Source organism: Hydra vulgaris, chromosome 01, assembly GCF_038396675.1.
Source record: "Hydra vulgaris chromosome 01, alternate assembly HydraT2T_AEP".
In the NCBI taxonomy this organism is placed as follows: domain Eukaryota; kingdom Metazoa; phylum Cnidaria; class Hydrozoa; order Anthoathecata; family Hydridae; genus Hydra; species Hydra vulgaris.
The window spans coordinates 52234119-52258916 of NC_088920.1; the positions used below are offsets into that span (position 1 = coordinate 52234119).

Below are 24798 nucleotides of genomic sequence, written 5' to 3' on the forward strand. Positions count from 1 at the left end.
TATAATTATGGGTGGTAGGTATATTATTTTATAGTTATTGTTTTTTTTTTGTTTGTTTGTTTTTACTTATGATTAATGCAGACCTGAATAATTACTTAAAAATCAGTTAAAATTTAAATATATTAGTTCCTAACTTCTTTTATTACTAAGAGTTATGAGTTTATATTTTACTCCTTAGAGTATATTATTATTATTACTTTATATATTAAAAATATACTACGATATTATTAAAAATATTATATTATAAAATATTATATTACGATATATTAAAAAAAACGGAGTTTTTTGAAAAAATGTTGTTTTATTAAATTTTTTTTATTTTTGTTCAGACTTTTTTTATTTATTCTACCATGCCACCTCCATATTATTATTGGGATACATTACTAATGTATCACAACCTAATGTCATTAGGTTGGGTGAGTAGTAGTCATTTTTGTATTTAATGGTGGTTCCTGCACTATTACACCTAATATCAATGCCGTCTTATATTATTATACATCTTATTATTTTTATATCTTATTATTAATATCATTCTATATAATTTACTATTAAAATGAAAGGTCTTAAGGTAAAGATATGTTGAGAGCAAGTGAAAATGTGCGTGTGCGTGTGAAAACTAAAGTTTACTATGAAGGTCTGACATTGTTGGCTACAGATAGCATTGATTTTTCATTTTAAAATTATAATATCTTGTGTCCTACCAAAATCCAAACATGGTCTTTAACAATTTTGCAAATTCTGTTTTGCTTTGAGGGGTCAATTTTTCTCATGAAATATGCAGACTACTATGAATGCGTATATATGCAAACATGCATTAATACTTGCATGCTAACATGCATACATTAAATATGCATGACTTTATTAAAGCGTGAATGCTAATTGCAGACTTTAAAGGACATTACTACTTAATAAAGTTAAAGCATTGATATGAGGCTGGGTGAATAAAAAAAGGAATTGCTTTTACTCAGCATTTTTAAATAATTGTTCAGCTTTACGTGAATAAAAATTTCAGCAAACTCTCTCAAATTTTTATTCACGTTAAGCTAAACAATTTACTCCAAAAATGCTGAGTAATTGTTTAGCTTTATGTGAATAAAAGTTTGAGTAAAATTGCTGAAGTTTTTATTTACGTAAAGCTGATCAATTACTGAGTAAAAGCAATTACTTTTTTTTATTCACTTGGCCTATGGTCAGAAGGTATGGTCAGACTAATAAAAAATATGGAAAAATGTGGACTTCTAGGTATAGTTTGTAATAAATGTGCCATTGCTGTTAAAGATGAGGATGAAGCATTTATAAGTTTGATATGTACTTTACAAAGAGGTATTGCATATTTTTATTAAATGTTTACAGTAAACACCCCATAAAAAACTTGTTTGCCTAAGTTTGTAATCTTTTCACTAGATTCATCTGATTTTTATCTGGTTGTGAGAATAAATTGCTCTGTAACTTATTGAGTAGTTTAAAAAATCTTTTATTACATTAACTAGATTGTATTAACTACAAAAAAGAATAAAAAGAATTTTCAACTTAATTACTTAATAATCAATTCTCAAAGTTTATATAAGTTTGATATAAATATAAATATAAGTTGATATAGATTTTATAAAGTTAAGTTGAAACAAAGACATGTTTACAGAGCCAGATACAAAAAAATGCTATGCACAATCATATATGATAAACAAAAGTATTTTAAGTAATATGCAAAAAAAGCCTCTATGCTACCTGCAGGTTTTTAAAAAGAAAATGCTCATTTGTTTCTTATAATTTGCAGTTAATTGTCTTTAAAAATGTTATATCAAATAAGTGATACCATCGCAAAAAGAAACTTGCCCCACAAAAGGACTATTGAACTTGTGAATATCTGTGAATTAATGTTTTTTAAAGCCTGAATACATTACTTTACTACTTAGAGTTCACATAGTCCTTTTGTGTGGCAAGTTTCTTTTAGCAATGATATCACTTTTTTGGTATATTTTTTATATTTTGGTATATATTAATTATGTTTTTTGTATATATTTTTCAAATGCCAAGGGCTGCGATTCTAATTATGTATGAAGCCTTATGGCTTAGGTTCTCCACAAACTTAGTTTTTACAAATAAAACTAAATTTAAATGTATGAAAAATAGAAAAACAGCAATTTTGAACCATAAAAGTTGTGTAAAGTCTACTATTTCTGAAAAATTAAACTGGACTTACCTGAAGCAAACACTTAGAGCACAAATTATGTTACCATATTGATTCTTACAAAAAGTTATTCCTACAAGTTCTATGTAAAATTCTAATTTAAGATTTAAAAAAAAGAATAATAGATTCTTTTTTAAAATTTGAAACACTCAAAGTAATATTATATTTTAACAATTATACAGGCCTTCGTGTTAAAGGCATGCTGTCAACTGCCTTATATGACCACGCATATAATACTTTGTTTTAATAACTTGGTCATGGACAAATCTTTGGGAAGATGAATTTTTGATAATTAGCACTTTTAAAAGGTGCGCTAAAAAACAAACCAAATTTAAATTAAGTTAAACAATCCATAAACTGAAAAGAGAATAAAATCTAAAAAAGTAATGCAAAAATTTAAATAAATAAAAATCTTAAAGAATGACAAAAGAAGAAAGACAAGTTAATTTACAGTTGGAAGGATGTCATTTAAAAAATTGAGCGTCCAAAACTATTGAACAAAAGAGGACACTTTAAAGTTCCTGAACTGGATGTTTTTTTCCTTTTTAAGTGTTTTAGTTTGCAACTAAAATCTTTTAGTTTAGAATTTACTTGACAGGTTTCAGTTTTACATGTGTAACCAATTTTTTCAATTAAGTTCAATGTCGTGTTTTGCTTCTAATGTTTTATAAATAAATAAGATTTTGAATTTTTAAATTTGTCTATTACTTTCCTTTGGGCCATAGTTACTCAATGGGTGGGGTATCTTTGTACTAGTATATTTTTACAATGCATTTTATATGAGAAAACAACAAGTGGTCAAAGTAACCCCAACCCCTGGGTAACTTTAACCAAATTTTTAAAATAACCAAAAATAAATATATTATTTTTAAATATTTAAAAAAGTGGTATGGATGGATAAGGAATCTTTTATTTTTTTACTAACTTACTACAATTCATATTAAATATAATATTACTAAAGTGTTAAGGTGCAAGTTTTTTGGCCAAAGTAACCCCCTTTGATGGTATATATATATATATATATATATATATATATATATATATATATATATATATATATATATATATATATATATATATATATATATATATATATATATATATATATATATATGTATATATATATATATATATATATATATATATATATATATATATATATATATATATGTATATATATATATATATATATATATATATATATATATATATATATATATATATATATATATATATATATATATATATATATGTATATATATACATATATATATATATATATATATATATATATATATATATATATATATGTATATATATACATATATATATATATATATATATATATATATATATATATATATATATATATATATATATATATATATATATATATATATATATATATATATATTAGGGCTGTTCATGTGAACACAGGAAAAAAAAATTTTTCTCAGATTTGAATGCATAGTTGTTTATTTTGTGCCATTTGACATAGTAATTGACTGTGGAAAAAATCTTTCCAATCAGATAATGTTTAGGGGGTGCTCAATGACCATAAAGTTTTACGAAAAACGTCAAAAATGTGTAAAAAGTTCCAAAGTTCCAAAAATTTCTAGAACCTGGTTAGTTAGATTTTTTCCACTGAAATATTGTCTGATTGCCTGCTATATAGATTAATTAAAGTGCAGCAGATTAACTGTCATCAGGGCACCAGACTAAAAAATGTCTGCTAGTGTTTAAAACAACTGTGTTTATATCATTTTGTTAAAATTTGTATTCATAATTTTAATACTATCATTTAACTCAATTTAGAATTTGTTCAAACAGAATAAAAAGGTTTACAAGTATAAATATTATTTTTATTTGGAATTTCAGTTTGACAACAAATGTATTAATATTTTGATAGTACCTAACCTTAGTAACCTATTACAGAAAACTAGCATGGTAGTCTGGTAGTGTATTGTTTGTTATTAAGTGCAGATAATAATAATTTCTAACTTGAAAATATTTATTTAATTTCTTTAGTAATAATTATTATAATATATTGCTGCAGCTGCATAAACCAACAACTGAATGATAAGTTTGTATAATATGGTATTGAGTTTTGATTTTCTCATAATATTTCAGTTATCATTGAAATGGCAGCATCATCTCGTGTTGCTATCTCTACACGACTTCAAACCAAAATCTTTTTAATTGGACAACCAGAGCCAAATCTTCCAGATAAAGTTCTTCCCTTAACATCTGATGTTTTAAAAATATTTTTTTATCATCTTAATTCAACCAAAAAGTCAGTGCCTGAAAGTCTTAAAACAACTGTTGATGAACTGATTATTATTTGGAATAAAGCCCGTATTCCGACAGCATTTCATCCGAATGTAGTCTTAAAGTTGAAAACTTTAGTCCAGGAATTTAAATTAATAAAAAAAAAAAAATCCAGATTGTCAGATTCTCAGAAATCGAGAGAGAAATCATTTACAGACACCATTGGCCTACTTTTTGACATTGCCCACAAGGATGCTGAAACCATGATCAGAATTGAAGAAGATAAAGAATTTTTATTGGATCAGAGATGTCAGAGAAAAATGGTGATGTTTGGAGAGGACAAAGAACTTTCAAAATTAGAAGAAAGAAATGAAGCAAGGAAACAAGCAGAGAGAGAACGAAAGCTAAAAGAAGAGCAAAGACAATCTGGTGCGAGTGCAATAGTTCCTGTTATTGAACCTTTACATGACGAAAGTTATAGTGATGACAATGATAACGATGCTGTTGATAATGACAAAATGGTTGATAGAGATTTTGAGATAGAAATCCCTGTTTATTACAGACAACAAGTCAGTAAAGCAAGTTCTTCAGGGTCAGCTGAATCAAGTTTAGCAAGTACTCCAAAACGACAATGTATCTTAGATACAATTCTTGACTCGCCTGATGTTTCATCAACATTAGCAGAATTAATCTATCTGACACAAAATTTACTATACTAGCAGCAGCAATTGCAAGGGCTGGTGGACAGAACCTCGATGATGGATCATTGTCACGTTCTACAGTCACGTTCTACATATATATATATATATATATATATATATATATATATATATATATATATATATGTATATATATACATATATATATATATATATATATATATATATATATATATATATATATATGTATATATATACATATATATATATATATATATATATATATATATATATATATATATATATATATATGTATATATATACATATATATATATATATATATATATATATATATATATATATATATATATATATATATATATATATATATATATATATATATATATATATATTAGGGCTGTTCATGTGAACACAGGAAAAAAAAATTTTTCTCAGATTTGAATGCATAGTTGTTTATTTTGTGCCATTTGACATAGTAATTGACTGTGGAAAAAATCTTTCCAATCAGATAATGTTTAGGGGGTGCTCAATGACCATAAAGTTTTACGAAAAACGTCAAAAATGTGTAAATTTTTGACATTGCCCACAAGGATGCTGAAACCATGATCAGAATTGAAGAAGATAAAGAATTTTTATTGGATCAGAGATGTCAGAGAAAAATGGTGATGTTTGGAGAGGACAAAGAACTTTCAAAATTAGAAGAAAGAAATGAAGCAAGGAAACAAGCAGAGAGAGAACGAAAGCTAAAAGAAGAGCAAAGACAATCTGGTGCGAGTGCAATAGTTCCTGTTATTGAACCTTTACATGACGAAAGTTATAGTGATGACAATGATAACGATGCTGTTGATAATGACAAAATGGTTGATAGAGATTTTGAGATAGAAATCCCTGTTTATTACAGACAACAAGTCAGTAAAGCAAGTTCTTCAGGGTCAGCTGAATCAAGTTTAGCAAGTACTCCAAAACGACAATGTATCTTAGATACAATTCTTGACTCGCCTGATGTTTCATCAACATTAGCAGAATTAATCTATCTGACACAAAATTTACTATACTAGCAGCAGCAATTGCAAGGGCTGGTGGACAGAACCTCGATGATGGATCATTGTCACGTTCTACAGTCACGTTCTACATATATATATATATATATATATATATATATGTATATATATACATATATATATATATATATATATATATATATATATATATATATATATATGTATATATATACATATATATATATATATATATATATATATATATATATATATATATATATATATATATATATGTATATATATACATATATATATATATATATATATATATATATATATATATATATATATTAGGGCTGTCCATAGAAAACGAACCTATCATCGATCAAATATTGAAGCCACTGTTCGAACTGAATTCTGCGATTTGGACAAACCACCATTAATCGTCCACTGGGATGACAAACTGATGATAGATCGTACAAATTCTGCAGCCCCTAAAGCAAATGTTGACCGGCTATCTGTAGGTGTGACAGGTCACAATGTTGACAAAATACTTGGAATAGCAAAACTATCAGCTGGAACTGGAGAAGCCCAAGCAAAAGCAGTTATTCATCTGCTTAATTTCTGGGACATAATTGGTGATGTTATTGGAATGAGTTTTGATACTACAGCCTCTAACACTGGCTCCAAAAATAGTGCATGTGTAGTTCTAGAGAAACATATAGGTAGAAATTTGTTATATTTCGCTTGCAGACACCATGTTCATGAGATCATAGTAGCAGGAGTGTTTGGATCACTATTTGGACCATCATCTGGTCCCAACATACCTCTTTTCCAAAGATTTCAGCAATATTGGCCCAAAGTTAATCAAGGAAATTTTAAACCTCTGGATGACATTCGAATGAAAATACCCCTGGTGCAAGAACTACAAAATGAAGTGATTGCATTCCTCAAAGAAAACCTGCATGTTAAAATGCCAAGGGATGACTACAAAGAAATCATGGATCTCTGTCTGTTAATACTTGGAAAACTGCCTGATCAAGAAGAGAAAAATTATCATTTCAAGATCCCTGGTGCTTATCACATGGCTCGCTGGATGGCCAAGGTTATTTATTGTTTTAAGATTTATTTATTTCGTGAAGAGTTCAAGTTGACCACAAAAGAGGAAAAAAATCTCTGTGAATTTTGCTTATTTGCTAGTCTGGTTTATGTAAAATCTTGGATATCATGCACAAATGCCAGCGATGCTCCAGTTAATGACTTGTTTCTGTTTCAGCAACTTAAGCAGTTTGCAGTTGTGAATAAAACGATTTCCGAAGCAGCAGTCAAGAACTTTCAAAACCATTTGTGGTACCTTTCACCAGAATTGGTCCCACTAGCTTTGTTTTCAAACAAACTTCAAACGGAAGAGAAGCGAAAAATGATTTCCAACATGAAATTTCACGGTGAGAACTGGTCTGAAAGGTTGATCAAATTAAAGAACATTGAAAGTCTAGAGAAGAAATCTCTGGACATGCTGGTGACATCAGTTTCAGCAAGTGCGTTGCGGTCAATGAAGGTTGATATTGATTTTCTGTTCAACAACGATCCAGCTACCTGGAATGATTCCCCAGAATACCAAGAAGGAAAAAATTTAGTATATTCATTGAAAGTAGTAAATGATGCTGCCGAACGATCTATGGCTTTAATGTCGATGTTTAATGAATCGATTACAAGGAATGAATCTGAAATGCAGAGGTTAATTCAGGTGGTTGAGGATCACAGAAAGCGAGTGCCAGATGCCAGAAAGTGTACTCTGAAGAGTTATAGTCCTCGCTAGCATTAACATTGCACGAACTATAACATTACGATAATTAAATGCTAATTGCTCATATGTTTTTTTGTTTATAATTCGTATTTTAATCAATGACAAAGAGTCAAAAATCCTAGTGTTTTATTTTGGAAAAATTCTGATATAACAAAAACCGCAGAACTTTAGTTGTATTGCAGTATTTTATTTCATTAATTTCTCTGCTAATAAACCAGTCTAAAGTGGATGTGGATTGTAATTTGTATTCAGAATTTAATATTTAGAGATAATTAAAACTGATCAAATCTGAAAAATCTAATTAACCGGGTTTTAGAAATTTGTGGAACTTTGTTACTTTTTCCATGTTTTTCACATTTTTCGTAAAACTTTATGGTCATTGAGCACCCCCTAAACATTATCTGATTGGAAAGATTTTTTGCACAGTTAATTACTATGTCAAATGGCACAAAATAAACAACTATGCAATCAAATCTGAAAAAAAAAATTTTTTTGGACAGCCCTAATATATATATATATATATATATATATATATATATATATATATATATATATATATATATATATATATATATATATATATATATATATATATATATATATATATATATATATATGTATATATATATACTCACATACACACACACACACACACACACACACACACACACACACACACACACACACATATTTACATATATATATTGTAAAATTACATATTACATATTATTATTATATATATTATTTTTACATATTATTGTAGAATTTTGTAAAAATTAAAGGCGACCAAGCAAGAGTATATATATATATATATATATATATAATATATATATATATATATATATATATATATATATATATATATATATATGTATATATATACACACACACACATATGTTTATATATATATATATATATATATATATATATATATATATATATATATATATATATATATATATATATGTATATATATACACACACACATATGTTTATATATATATATATATATATAAATAGATATAGATATATGTACATATATATATATAAATAGATATAGATATATGAACATATATATATATGTGTGTGTGTGTGTGTGTGTGTGTGTGTTTGTTTTATTAAGTAATAAATATTTTTTGATAATGTATTTATTATAATAGATATTATTTTGTTATTTGAAGGTTATTTGAATTGATCTTTTTAGAATTTCTGTTTTAGTGAAATTGAGATTATTATAAGTTTATGTGAATGCATTAATACAGAAGAAAATCAAAATATTTTAAAATCAAGTAAAGTTGTAGTTATGGAAACTTGCAAATTAGAATCAGATGAGGATCTTGTTGATTGTTTCACAAAGGAAAGAAATGATGTATTATGTAACAAAGGTGAAAATAAATGCACTAATTCTGAGGAGGATAATATGGAAGAAACAGTACCAAATGATAATATAAATAAAATAGAAGAAACAAAAGATTGTCATTTAAAATCAAATGATGAAATTTTGGAAAAAGATTTTATTAATGATAATGTAAATGAAGTATCTATAGACAAAAGTGTAGTTGAAAATTTTGAATACTGTTCTGAGCCCTCATGTAATAAAGAAGAAAGAAATTTATTTATTGAAAATAATCCAACTATTATTAAACAAAATGATATATACCATTTAAAGTGGTTTGAATGGAAAGGCGAACAGGCTCCAATTGTCACACAGAATGAAAATGGGCCCTGTCCATTAATAGCCATTGGTAATGTTTTAGTTTTAGCAAGAAAAATTACTATTCCAAAGATGCAACAATTTATTACAGCTAAGCAGTTAATTGAGCACATAGGTATGAAAAAGCAGTAATATGCATAATTTTAATTTTTTTTTATTAAATTTTCCTCCCCAACAATTCAGACTTCAGCCAACCAAGTTTACCTCCTTTACGATCCAGACTACAGCAAAAAAAAATGCTGGGATTTTTTTTTTAATTTGCAACTTTCTCTCTTAACCCTAAACTCCCCAAACAAAACCTTGTTGAAAACAATATTTCTAGAAGTGGAGAGTGGAATTGAGAGTGGAAGGTAATGTTTGTTAGCCAAAAGTTATAAGATCAATCTAATACCGGATCTATATAATATACATACACACATACATAAATACATACATATGTATATATATATATATATATATATATATATATATATATATATATATATATATATATATATATATATATATATATATATATGTATATATAAATATATATATATATATATATAAATATATATATATATATATATATATATATATATATATTATATATATATATATATATATAATATATAATATATATATACATACATATATGGCCAACATGGCCACAACACTTTGCATGTTTTGATAATTTTGCGCTTTAAAAATGCACTGAAAAAACCAAAATAAACTGAAGAAAAATTTTTGATTTGCTTATCCATAGCTTCATTATTATCTTTTTCTAAAGCTGGACTAAGGTTTGCTTTTGTATTTTTGTTAAAATTATTATTTTTTTTTGATAAGTTATGTTTTTCTTAGCTGTATTTTTTTTGCTTATATATTTTTCTCAAGTTTTTTAAAATATATTTGCTTGCTTTAATATTTAGATAATATTAGTTTAATAAAAAATAATTAAATCATAAATACTTTTTTTCAGACTTGTAAGTCCGGACTTGTAAGCAATAAGTCCGGCTGTGTAATTAAGTCGGCCATGGGAGCTCTGAAAATATTTTATGTAAGAGGAACAATCATTTTTTTGAACCCGGAGTTCTTATAATGGTGGCAAGGACTCTGGGAATCCAGGGCTCTAGGCTTAAAAACAATAAGTTCCAAGTCATTAAATCTCATGAATTTTTTTCTCATAGCAGATCATAAGTCAACAAACATGTCTAGAGCCTCTTGACACTACAGACTTGGAAAAAACAGAGATTTAAAGTCGAAGTCCTTTTGGGACTTTTCCAATATTTGTTGAAACATTCAAGGATTGAACCAAATTATATTTCTATTTCGTTTTTTTGCAATTCTTGTTAAAAATTTTTAAAGCTTTTTTTAAGAGCATCTTCATACACACATTTAGAAGAGTCAAAAGTATTTTCATTAGAAGAGTTTTGATTTAGTCTATTGTTAAGTAGTAATTTGTTTTAGGGTTTGAGGGGGGGGGGGGGTTGAATTTATATTAATAAACAATAATTCATGATTAGGTTTTTTATAAGTATTGTAAGAATTTTCCAAGATCATTGTAATCATCAATGTGACATCATGAAAATTTTAATTTTTTTGAAAAATTTAATAATAATTTTTCCGATTTTTTCAAGTTAAAGCCCTGATTTATTTTGCATTGTTATTAAAACATCATCGCAATGCAGGCCTAATCGATTAGATTGAATTATTTTAACTAGGGAATTTAAAAATATTCTAATTCTAAAAAAAATTCTTTTTCACAAATAATTTTGTGAAAAATAATGTAGTTAATGTGACTTTCTGGTTAAAAAAATAGTTTTTATAAAATTAATTATAACAGTTCCCAACTTCCTGTGAAAACTTCTTGAGTCCTTGCCACCATTATACATAAGGTTTAAAAACTGATTGTCCCTTTAACTTAAAATTTCAAATTTTTTTTTCCCAAAAGTTGTCCATGGTATTCTTTACATATTTTGAGCTCCTAGATTCCAAAAGCCAGTAAATAGTCTTTTTGTGACTTTCAAATCTGGAGTCTTATTTGGACTCCGCATTCCTGATTTAAATTTGCTCGCATGATCTATGTGCAACTGACATGAATTTGTCTTTATTGAGCCAATAATAGATTTTGCTTTGTATAATAGATTTATATATATAATAGATAGATATAATTTATAAAATAATATTATAATTTATATTATAATAGATATAATTTATATATATAATAGATTTATAGATATAATAGATAGCCAATAATAGATTTTGCTTTAAATCTATTCTTTTTTCCACTTCCAGCTTCTCTTTCAATATATTGAGTGCATTTATATTGCCACAGAATAAATCCAACTTCTGGCCAGTCAATTTTGAAATGTCAACTTGTGACAATGAAGAAAAGTCTCTTAAACTTTTTTTAATTATTTGTTTACTCATTTTAACTTAATAACAATGGTAAGCAATACTTATTACCATTACAATCAAACAACAACACGTTAGCTTTTGTGTGCAAAAATAATAATTTTTTAATTATTAAATAGTTTTTGAGTAATTAACAATTAACAATTGAATTTCGTTATGTTCAACCAATAGTTAATTGAAAAAGTTGTTTTGTTATTATTCATTAATTTTCTTGAAATAGGGAAAATTCCAGGTAGATATATCTATTACTATCTATATTGACACCTATAAAAAATTTTCTGTCAATTTATGCATGTCTCTTCATCCATATTTCAGTATAGATTTATCAATGACATTTTTTTCACTGGTAAAATTTTGATCTGAAAATGATATTTCAAAATACATTCTTGATTGAAAAAGCAAATAATGGAAAAAAATTAAAAAAATATAAAGAACATTCATTTTAAGAAAACATCTTTTTACTAAATTCATATATCACATTACTTCTTGTTTTTCATATCCAAATTTATTCTTTTTTTTAATTAATTTTGATACTTTCACAAAAAGAACATGTAAGTGCATGTAACTTAGTTATTACATGAAAGTTTGTTCAAAAAAAAAATCAATGTTCAAACGCACGTTAACAAAAGTTTTGTTTTGTTGTTAAATAATTTTGTTTATTATTTATAGACACTAAATTATTATTTATACACATTATTTAATTTATAAACTTTTTTAGGAGATTGCATTCTTGCAGAGTTTCCAAAGTTTAATGAAAGTGAAGAGGTACAATTGAATCATGCACAAAATTTGGAAGATGCTATAGATATTTTGCACAAATTGCAGAATGGAATTGATGTCAATGTAAAGTTCGGAGGTAATTTTTAAAGTTTAAAAGAAAAAATATAGCTAAGAAGGAATTTACTTTCCTTCATCTTATATATATTTATTTTACTTATATTTTTTCTTTTATATATATATATTTCAACTTCTTTATGGGACTTTAAGTTTCATGCCATTTGGCAATCATTCAGCCATATACTTAAAATCATTAAAGTAAAAACCGTTATAAAAAATACAAAATTGCGCTTCAATGACATCAAACTTTTTTCGGTACCTACATGCCAAAACCAATTCACTTTTTTTATTTAACAAAGATTCTTTATTGTATGTCAAAGTAAAATACTTCTCATTTATGTAAAGATTAAACCTTTTTGAGGATAGGTTATAGGGTTGACATTTTTTGACAATACTCCACTTAATTATCGGTTTAATGCCTGCTTCCTTAAGTTTCCAGATTTCTTTAGAAAGTTTTTATACCTGACCAATTTAAATGATTTTATGTGGTTTGCAAACCTGATCTTGAAAGAGTTTTCACTAATACCAGTATAAGATTTCTTAGCATGGTTGATGTTAAGTGGTGTTATAATAGCCTTATAGACAATATTTTTAGTTAGGCATTGATTTTGACACCTAGCTCTATCTATACAGTTGCATTTTCTAACATTATCGGTATTTTTATTGTGCAAAATGTGTTGGTTGTGGGACTTAATAATGGTTCTGACATTTGGCACGCAGCTGTTGCTTATCTTGACACTGTTTCTGTTAAAAATCTTGTGTAGCTTGTGGTGCGCAGGAAAATGTAAGTTGATTAAATTAGAGAAAAAGTTTCCTAATTTGGTGACAACGTTCTTACTGAAATGGGGATTAAACCATATGATGTTTCACTTGCGTCTATTAGTATCACAATTAGTTTTTTGTAAATTTAAAATAGGACGATATTTGGATATTATTGCTATGTTATTGTAAATAGGAGCAGAGTTTTCGAAAATTATTTTGCTGGAGGTGTTTAATGACAATCTTTGTTCAATAGAGGTCGGCAGCGGCTTTAAAATTCTTGGTGGGTGATTAGAGCTGGCATGGATATAGTTTAACAAACTTACAGGTTTATGGTAAGGTTTGAAGCTGCAGTCACAAAGATTTAATGTAATATCAAATAATTCACTATTTTTATGTTACATTGAACAGAAATATTAAGGCTGTTACTTTTGAATATCTGAGTTATATGTTTTTTAACTTTTTCCATTTGTGGACCGCTAGCATTTTTAATCACGGCCAAACCATCATCTCTATAAGCCCAAAATCAAACTTGTTATAAAACTGAAAAATTTGAAAAAAAAGGAAAATTCCGACCTCACATACCTCAGCACCATCAAGTGTTCCCATGGATAATGGTGCTGAGGTATGTGAGTTGTGGCACAGAAAAAAGTTTTTGCTATTGAATTTCAACACCAGTTAAATAAATTCCAAAATTTGGCGTGAAAACTGACATTTGTATTTTTTATAACAGTTTTTATTTTAATGATTTTAAGTATATGGCTGAATGATTGTCGAATGGCATGAAACTTAAAGTTCCATAAAAAATTCATATTTTTTTCATTTAAATATTATATATATTTTGATCTATTTTATTAATGTCAATCACTTTTATAGCGACAAAGGTCTGTATTAAATCCAACAGAATATAACACAACTCTATAAATATTTAGACATATATATATATATATATATATATATATATATATATATATATATATCAGGGTTTGTGATGAAGAAAATCGTCAAGCGTGTTATATCGCGCTCGTAAAATTAGAATATGTTTTCATCGAGCGTGATTAAGTGCGCTCGAGATAACGTCGGCGAGCGCGACCGTGAAAATTGCTGAAGGCGATGCTCATAAAAAGCTTTTTTATTTTTTATTTATTTTTTTATTTGTTACATAATTCTTTCGTCAAAAAATGTTTGAATTATTATCACACTCATGAAACTACTTCAACGAAGTAGATATTTATACTTCCAAACTTCTTGTATATTGTCAGTCGCGACTTTATTTTTAACTATTTATGTTATAAAAAAATAATATCAAACAAAAACGCAACTTCTTATTGATTTAAGTATTGAAGTATAATTTAGTGACTTAGTTTTGCTTCGTTGTTTTGATATATGTATTTTAAAATGTTACGCAGTAAACTTAATTAACAGTCAATGGTTTTTATATTTCTTGATATTTTTTATTCAAATTAATTATTTTATTTTTTTCTAAAATTTCTTTTTTAAATTACGTTTTTTTATCTTAAAAAAATAACACAAGAATAATTTGAAATAATAATAAATAAGAATAATAACTTTCCATTTAATAAATATTGACGTCATTACTTTATTTCCTTTTCGAATGTCCTTGATTGCGAACATTCTAAACGACAGAATCGTTTTAAATTTGAGTTGCAATAAATAATAGTTAATAAAAAACCTATACTATGAACAAAAACTAATTTTAAAAATTACTCTATTATTAATATTCATTTTTATTATAAACGGTGTGTGGAATATTACAAACAATAAATCAAATAAATCTTACTTGATATTTTCACAAGATTAAAAATACTCTGCAGTTTCAATTTTCTTATAATGGTTTTCTAATTTTCTATTCTTATTTTATTTGCGCATTTTTGTATTCACATTGTGTTTCCACGTGCACATTCCATTATTGAAATTAGCGATTATAACGACTTTAAACTGCTCATTCATTACGTTAGTGCGAAAGAGAACGACGTTGTGCTTTTTATATTTTATATCAGTGCTTTGATAACAGAACATCTTCAATAATAAAAATCTTTTTTAAATATTTTATGAAAATAAAAAAATAATCCCGAACTATTGGACGAGCGTTATTTTATACGCTCGTTATAAGCTGAACGCGCGTTGTTTATCGCGCCTAGAACGTTTGAAAAGACCGTTTACGGGCGCATTTTACGAGCGGAGCGCGATCGCGCTCGCTTCATCACAAGCCCTGATATATATATATATATATATATATATATATATATATATATATACACACACACTTAAAGCATGAAATCTAAAAAAAGAAGAAAAATCTTTTTAAAATATTTAAAATGACTGTTTTTTATTAGAAAACTTTTCTTTATTTCTAAAAAATAATCGTACTTTACTGGTCATGGTGCTCATTAACTTCAGCACAACTACTATTGTCATTTTCTTATTTATGGTTGACCATGCCTTCAGTAAATTAGTATTGAATCGTTTTTTTCTTGTTTTGCGCAAATATCCTTTGCCAATACACCATTATTTTTCAATAAGCTAGATTTTTGGGAAATTTGATAGAACGAGCTTTTGTTACAAAATTAACTCATCTCAATTTATTATACCACTCCAAATTTTTTTAGAGTAGTGGCAGGCTAAAGAAAACTAGTGCAAATTGATTTAGTGGCAAAAGTGGCTTTTGAAGACCCTATTGAATATAAGTTTCTCATGTCAAAGTTGATGACATCACAAAAGCTCTACTCTTTTTTACAAAAATTGTTTGCCATAAGAACAATTTTTTGCCATATTCTTTCGCAAGGTTAGGAACAATTGTACACAGATGACAGTCTGTGTACAATTGTTCCTAACCTTGTGAAAGCATCAATTTAAAAAAAAAGTTACCCTATCTTTTTTATTTAATTTTTTTTACTTAAAACACCATTTGATCGCGTGACCCAGGCTAAGAAATTTATATTTTTAAAAAATAACTTGGCTCTCGTTTTTCTGACAAAAAAACAAGGTCTCTTTTGTGGAATTCTGGCAATTAGTTTTTATTTTATAGCTTTTAAATTGATGATGACATTTTATTTACAATCATTTTACTGTTTTTTGTCTGGCATTGAAAGGGATAATAAAAAATAAAATGATTAGAAATAAAATCAGCAAAACTTTGGTTTGTTTTTCAAATTTTTAAGCAAAGGTCAACATTTGAAAGAAAAGTCTGTAATCAGCATTTTTTTCCCGCAAATTTTATGCCATATGTTCACACGTTTGTCAATTTGTCAAATCCTTTTTCAAAAATGTGCCGACCTGATACCAACCTTGTTTTTCCTAATTCCAAGGGCTGATAATAACAAATAAAGATTTTTTAAGATAGATAAGTACGTATAAGTATGTATTCGAACAGTCTATAATTATTTTATAATTTTATGTGTAATTAGAATATAAAAAACAATAGATATTCAAAAACAGTTATTATGCAAACTCCCGAGAAATTATATACGAATAATAAATGTAACTTTAAAAACAGCAACAACTTTCCAGGTATTAATATTTTTATTAATCAGGGCTCAAATATCTTATTTTAGGTTTTTTGTTTTGTTGTTGTTGTTTTTTTCTTATTTTCATATAATGTTTTTAGGGAAATCATTAAAGTATACAATATACGTTTGTTGAAGATTTTATTCCCGTAAACAACTTTTTATACTTTTTTTTTTTTAATATATTATTTTTATACTTTTCTTATTTGTCTATTTTTATTTATACATATTTAAATTTAATATTTTGCTATAAAAATATCTATTTTTGTTATTTTCATATAGTTATTATATATTATGTTTATTTTTATTTATGAACAAAAATTATTTACAGAAATATAAGCATAACCTAACCCTAACCATAACCCTGCTCCAACCCATACCCTCAATCAATGTAGCAGCACTCCCTTACATGTTCTACCTATTTGTCAGTTGGTGCATGTTTTTTCACTTTTCCTAAAAGTTGCTTACAAGAATAGTTTTTGTTGTTGTTGCAAAAAAGTGTGTACTTGCACAGTCAAAACATTAGTGGGTATGCAAAAATCTCCCTGGTAATTTTTTGTCCCTGTAAGTATACATTTTTGTAACTTTGACATTTTGCAAAAAACACAATGTGTTAAATCTTTTGTCCTACTCCCCATTATAATCAAAGGTACTCAACTTTTTTTTTAATTACATTGTGTAGTGTGGGTCATTTACTATACAGTGGAGAATATAGGATTAGCCATTATTTTTTGTTCTAATTTAACAAAAAAGGCAGTGAAACAATATTTAAATCTACTATATTTCTTATTATCTTCTACTACAATTAGAAAATTTATAAATTGGTTTGTTTAATTAATTTCAATTAGAAAAAAAAAAATTAAAAGCATTTAATTTTTTATGTATTAAATATTTATGGATAAAACAGAATTAGCCTCATGTATGTTATATAAAAGAAAATACTGAAAATATTTTGTTTTTACGCTCATTTAATATTTAGTATTGCTTCCTGGAATCTTAATGACTTCAAATATGTGACTTGACATCTAGTCACAAGATTTTGGATGTTTTCTGAAGATATTTCATCCCAAGCATCTCTGACACAAGTTTTCAGCTCAAATGTGGATTCAAATTGCTTATCATTTTCATAACCCATTCTAGAAAGTATTCTCCATAGATTTTCAATCGGGTTTAGATCTGAACTACATGCGGGCCACTCCATTACATGAATATTTTTTTCTCTAAACCAAGTTTTTGTAAACTTTGAATTATGAATAGGAGCATTGTCTTGTTAAAAAGTGAAATCTTCACCCATCAATTCTTCACGATAAATCCATGCTAGTGGAAGTTTTCCAGCAAAGGAAAAAGCCCTTCAAACCATTACAGTTCCACCTCCAAAGTTATGACTCATCTGAGTTTCTTCCTTTTTTTTGAAAATTGTGCCAGTAATATTGATAACTATCAGGACCATCTAGATTACTTTTTTTCTTTAGATAATCTATATAATCTAGATCTAGATAATCTAGATTCTCTAGATCTAGATAATCTAGATTCTCTAGATCTAGATAATCTAGATTCTCTAGATCTAGATAATCTAGATTCTCTAGATCAGATAATCTAGATTCTCTAGATCTAGATAATCTAGATTCTCTAGATCTAGATAATCTAGATTTAGATAACTTTTTTTCATCACTACATAGGACTTGATGCTACTTTTCTTTTCAAGACGTGTGTTTTTGTGCAAATTTCAATCGAGCTTCTTTATGACAAGCAATAAGTTTTGGTTTTGATTTACGGTTTTTCCAAACTCCGTTTGGATCTTTATGTAAGATTTGTTGCACACATTAAACAGTTACAGGTTATTGTAAATCAGCATGAATTTGTGATGCAGTCATGTGCTAAGCAGCTGCATGACGTACAATAGCTCGTTTAGTACAAACATCAATTTTATGTTTGCCCCCACTTCCCTTATAAACTCCATAATTAACGCCCACCTTAAAGCAATTATTAACCACTTTTGGAGATCTTTTAATTTTTTTTGCAGATTTCCAGATTAGATAATCCTTTATCTTTTTATGCTTTGATTACAGCTGTTTCTTCATTCATTAAACACTAACCACATCCCATTTTGCATTTAGGTATCAAAAACCAAATGTTAGAAATGTTATGAGCACTGATTTCACAGTCTTTGTTTAATTTACAAATAATAAAAAAATGTTAAATCACAAATGTGTATCACTAGATCAAAATATACAAGTAAACTGAAAATAATTATTATTGAGGCTAATTCTATTTGTTACCGCAAATATCAAGTATTATTTATATTATATGTGGGATATGTAAGTAAAATAAAAGAATGAAAATCAAAACTTATAATAAGATTACAGATAGTAACCTTACAATGATAAGACAGGTTCTAACTTGACAGTTAGAGCAAGTCTAACAATATTTGCAATACATTTTCAGACCTTGTCTAAAAGAGAGGTTATCAGAAAGAACCAGCCCAGCAGGCACAATAAAGAGAGGCAACACTAGCTGATGATTCAATAGTTTGAAAAATTTCCCCAGATAAAATGAGCTTATTAAAAAAAAACCAATTTGCCAGATTTTACCAAAATTCTTTGATATCTCAAGAACAGTATCCCTTCTATCCATTATGCATATCATAAAGTGATAGTCTTGTGCATAATTTAAAAAAAAGATGATAATACATGGCAACACTAATCCCTTTCAAATTTTAAGTATTGTAATTTATCTTTTTTTTTTACTTTCATTGAAATGCATAAATCGCACTGGTATATACACACTTTTGATGATATCTACTGGTCTCTTCAGAGAACTTGAAAAAATATACTGTCACCTTTAGTCACCTCAGAAATGTGCAAAAAAGAAAACTAAAAATTTGATATGAAGCTTACCGTGTTACTCTGTTATCTCCTTGTTAGGGTACAAAACTAAAACTCAATTTAATGGTTCTGAGTTTGTGCATGCATAATGTCATTGTTAGTGTTTTTGACCACATAATGGATTACTTGAGCATAATAATTTGATTTTGTGGTTTTATGTGTAGGCAAAAATGTTCTATAAAATGTAAATTTTATTATTTGAAACACAGTTTCAAATAATAAAGTTTATATTTTATGAGGTTAAATGCAGCTGAATGAGAATCTTTTCAAAAGTGACACAAAATGTTTTTTGTAAATAAACTTAATATATAAAAAAAGAAATTGTAAATCATTTTGAAAAGGAAAGATTTGCTCGAAGTACAATATATGGTAACCTAAAAAGACTTGAAACTGTTCAGTCTTTTTCTGATAAAAAGCACTCTGGTTGTCCAACGTCTTGGACTAGAGAAAAAAAAGCCGAATTAATGAGACTTGTCAACAATCGAAAAGGGGTCAATCAGAGGTAAATAGGTTTTAAATTTGGTGTAAATCAATCGACAATTGGGCGTCAATTAAAAAAAATGAATATTAAATATATATAAAATGTGAAAAGACTCCAAAATACACTCCAAAATGTGAAAATGCACTCCAAAATGTGAAAATGTAAAAATACAGTCCAAAATATGAAAATACTCCAAAATACATAGAACAACAATAAAAGGCAAAGAAGCAGGAAACTAGTTACTCCAAAATGTAAAAATGTAAAAGTACACTCCAAAATATGAAAATACTCCAAAATACATAGAACAACAATAAAAGGCAAAGAAGCAGGAAACTAGTTAACCAACCTTATAACACAAAATCGCTTCTGGTCATCGATGATGAAAAGTACTTTTGTTTTGCAGGGGACAACATGCCTGGAAATTCTGGATACTACACAAACAACACAAAAAAATGTCCGTAAAAGTGTTCGTTTTATAGGAAAAAAGAAATTTCCAAAAAAATTATTAATGTGAATAGGATATCTGACCGTGGTATGTCCAAGCCATTGTTTCGCACTTCCAAGGCTGTAGCAATTAATTCTTTGATCTATATTAATAAATATTTAGAAAAATGACTTCTTCCATTCATTCACAAGTATCATGGAGACTTTAACAATTTAATTTGGCCAGATTTAGCAAGTTCTCATTATTCTAAAGATTGTCTAAATTGGATGGACCAATAAGTCTATTATGTTAATAAAGAATCCAATCCCCTGAATGTGCCTCAAGCATGACCAATTGAAAACTTTTGGGGACATTTGGCACAGAAGGTTTATGAGTGAGATTGGCAAACTTCAACAAAGCAAGTTTTGATTGATCGCGTTAAATTAAAACTACAAGAAATTGATTTAAATTTTTTACAGTCGCTTTTGAAAGGCGTCAGAGCAAAATTGAGATCAATTGCAGATGGCACCACCATCTGCAATTGATCTCAATTTTTCATTTAAAAGATAACTTATTTTTATTAAAAGAAAAAATATATAATAGTTTTTTTTTTCATTTATAAATAAGTTATTGACGTTTTTATTTTGTCCAATAACTTACGCATCACCCGTTAAAGGACTAATAGCTTTAAATATTCTATATGCTTTTTTTTAGCACCACTTCACTCCACTTTCTTTTTGCTTTTTATTGTTCTCTTTTTTTTCAAAACTGCATTCTTTTTGATGTCATTTTTTATCAAATTGACTGAGCTTTATCTTTTTATCCCTAAGCCAATATTTTTATTATTCTTGACTTAAATTTTCATTATACATTTCATTATACCACGAACCCTGCTGGGACGAAAGTTCAAAACTAGTGTCTCATTAAATGTTTCACCTAGATGGTTATATTAGTGACTTATTTTTTAGACAACCCGCATCACTTACTTTTGCTTCTTGATTTGTGTCTTGCTTCTGACTATAGTTTGTGTTCAGTTTCTCCTTGTTCTTTTTTTAGTTGTTCAGAACATAACATGATTTCAACATTTATCTTGTATTTCTTCTATAATAATCTTTTGTATTATAAGTATTATATGTCGCTGATTGATAATGCTCTCCTTTATTTTCAATATATCTATTAATCTCTCATTACTCTTTTTAATCTGCTCTGAAATCTCTTCTACCTCTATAAATCTCTTATCTGTTCTTGTATAGAATACTGCTGTCACACTTGGGCTGGTTCTTTTAACAATGTCTTTTCTCCTTTAGACAGTTTTAAAATGCATTGTAAATGTTGTTAGATGACCTCTAGCTGCCAAACTTAAGCTGTCCCATTTTTTGCAAGGTTGGTCATCAGTTCTCTCCTGCCATCTTATTTTTCTGACTCATACAATATACAGTTTTTTATATCTTGTCATTTTCTTGCTTTTAAAACTTTCTTAACTTTTTTCTTCACTTTCTCCTAGACTCCCAGCTAAAATAGTGGTTGTTTGCAGTCTTGTTGAAAGTCTCTAGTTTGTTATGTTTTTATTATGAATTGTAATTGGGTTGTATTTCTATTTATTTATTCTTTAATTATTTCATTTTTTCATTTATATATTTACTTAGTTTTTATTAAATTTACAATAATAAATTAAATCATAATAAATTAAATCATAGAGTTGTTAAACAGATATTTCAACAAATTTATTACGTTTATATATATTTTTTATAATTAAATTATTTGTTAATTTAATTTAAAAATCCTTTTAGGAGTCACAGATTTCGAATTTACTCGAGAGTGCATTGTTTTTGATTTGCTTCGAATTGGTCTTTATCATGGTTGGTTAGTTGAACCTCAAGATGAAGTTACATTAAAAGCAGTAAATGGGTTCAGTTATAATCAGCTCATAGACAAAATTATTAGCAAAAGTGGTAAGCGAATTTGATGATTGTTTAAGTGAGCTCATGACTTATTGTGATTTTCTTATTTTTTATTTTTCGTATTATTTAATTGACTTTGTTTAGATGACAGTGAAAGTCTGGCCGAAAGTATTGCAATAGAGGATTTTCTTTCTCGAACTGCAAGTCAACTTACTTACCATGGTCTTTGTGAATTAAATTTAACTATAAAAGAAGAGGAGCTGTGTGTTTTATTTAGGAATAATCACTTTTCAACATTATATAAACACAAAGGTGAATTATTTATACTAGTAACAGACCAGGGGTTTCTTACTGAGCCAGCTGTTATTTGGGAAACCTTTAGTAATATAGAAGGTGATGGACAGTTTGTGAACTCAGAGTTTAAATCAGTAGTTTTTGAAAGTGATAAGCAAACATCAAAAAGCATATCTCCTACACTTTCAAAACGACAGTCTCTATGCCAAGAAGACCGCGATTATTTAATAGCATTGCAGATGCAGCACGATGAACAAGGTCTGTATTCGAGAAGCCCTTCTAATGACTATAGTGATTCTGATCGCGCCTTAGCAGCTAGCTTGCAGACGCAAGAGAATGAGCTTGCATCATACCCTCAACAGCATTCTTACCAGAGTCCTCAGGAAAATTCAAGTCAATCCCAGAATCGTACTGAAGCTTCGAGGAACAATGACACTCAACAAGGAACAAAAAACAAGTGCTGTATTTTGTGATTTTTTTTCTATAGATTTTTATCCGTTTTGGTGCAGAATATTATCCAAATCTTCGCAATTATTAAATGAAATGTCCTTTTTACGTTTTTGCTCTAATACAATAGTTGGTTATGTTTGTGAAACAATTTTAATGAACTTAATTAAAGTAAAAAATAATCGATTGTGTTTCTAAACTAATTCATTAGATATTTTGATGCGTTTTTGGTAACTGAATAATGGTTTTAATATGTTACGTCAAATTTAGCAGGAGATTTTGAAATTACAGAAATGATTGGCTTAAATGCGACTTGTGAGCTAGATTAAAATTTTTAAATAACTTTAAAATCGCACATACTTTTAAGAACAATTTAAAGTGTAAAAAAAGAAAAGTAGAAATTAAAACTTTCTACTCTCTCTTATATATTAAATATATATGTAATTTAGGCGCTGGATTTTAGTATCAAGTTAAATCTTGATTTAAAAACGTTAACATTTTGTCGAAAATTTTTATACTATAAAATATATAGAAAATAAATTTAATCTATATGAAATGTTTAATTAGATATATAGATGAACTCATATTTGTAAGCGAAATATTTTATTATGCTAAATAATAACTATACTAAACTAATAATATATAAGCCATACTATATTAAGTAATAAGTATCATGATTTGGTTTACTAATATTGATTTTTCCCGCGCGATTGTCATTTACAACTCGGCATTTTCAGTACATTTTAACAGACGCAGATTTAGGCGGCCAAAAATATTTTTTAACCTTAAATTGAAAAAGTTTGATTATTTTAGGAGAGGCAAGTAGAAATCGGAATAAAAAGATAAAAAAAAAAAAAGATTTTTAAAAATATATGGATAATAGAATCCTCCTTTTTTAACATTTTGCTATTGCGCTAATGTTTAAAATAAGAATAAACCTGTTATACCTGGTGGAAATTGAATTATTCTTATCCTAACTTTAGAGTGCCCTTTTAGTAAATTTAAGTATTGAACCCGACAACCGTTGTAGTTCTTGTTCTTTGGCTTTTTGTTTGTTCTTTTTTTCCCATCCACTGGGATAGTTTCGTCTCATGTTATCAACAGGTCTCTTGACTCTGAAAATAATTGTTCTATTTTAGACAATAAAGTATTTAGAAAATAAAACAAATCTTCGCGTTATGGCTTTGAA

The 24798-nt window shown here is 27.3% G+C and overlaps 1 protein-coding gene across 1 annotated transcript; it reads left to right on the forward strand.

Annotated features, from left to right (window-relative positions):
* Positions 1-9134: 9134 nt before the first annotated feature.
* Positions 9135-24165, forward strand: LOC100200179 (ubiquitin carboxyl-terminal hydrolase MINDY-2). Its single transcript, XM_065788558.1, has 4 exons — positions 9135-9775; positions 12773-12910; positions 22758-22919; positions 23013-24165. The coding sequence occupies exons 1-4, from the start codon at positions 9250-9252 to the stop codon at positions 23633-23635; spliced, it is 1449 nt and encodes a 482-aa protein (XP_065644630.1). The 5' UTR covers positions 9135-9249; the 3' UTR covers positions 23636-24165.
* Positions 24166-24798: the final 633 nt, after the last annotated feature.

Bases quoted from the DNA above. Each gene is read 5' to 3' on its own strand.
- LOC100200179 (XM_065788558.1), top strand. From the start codon at position 9,250: ATGGAAACTTGCAAATTAGAATCAGATGAGGATCTTGTTGATTGTTTC. The intron at 9,776-12,772 runs GTATGAAAAAGC...AAACTTTTTTAG, and splicing joins GCAGTTAATTGAGCACATAG to GAGATTGCATTCTTGCAGAG. The intron at 12,911-22,757 runs GTAATTTTTAAA...AAATCCTTTTAG, and splicing joins TGTCAATGTAAAGTTCGGAG to GAGTCACAGATTTCGAATTT.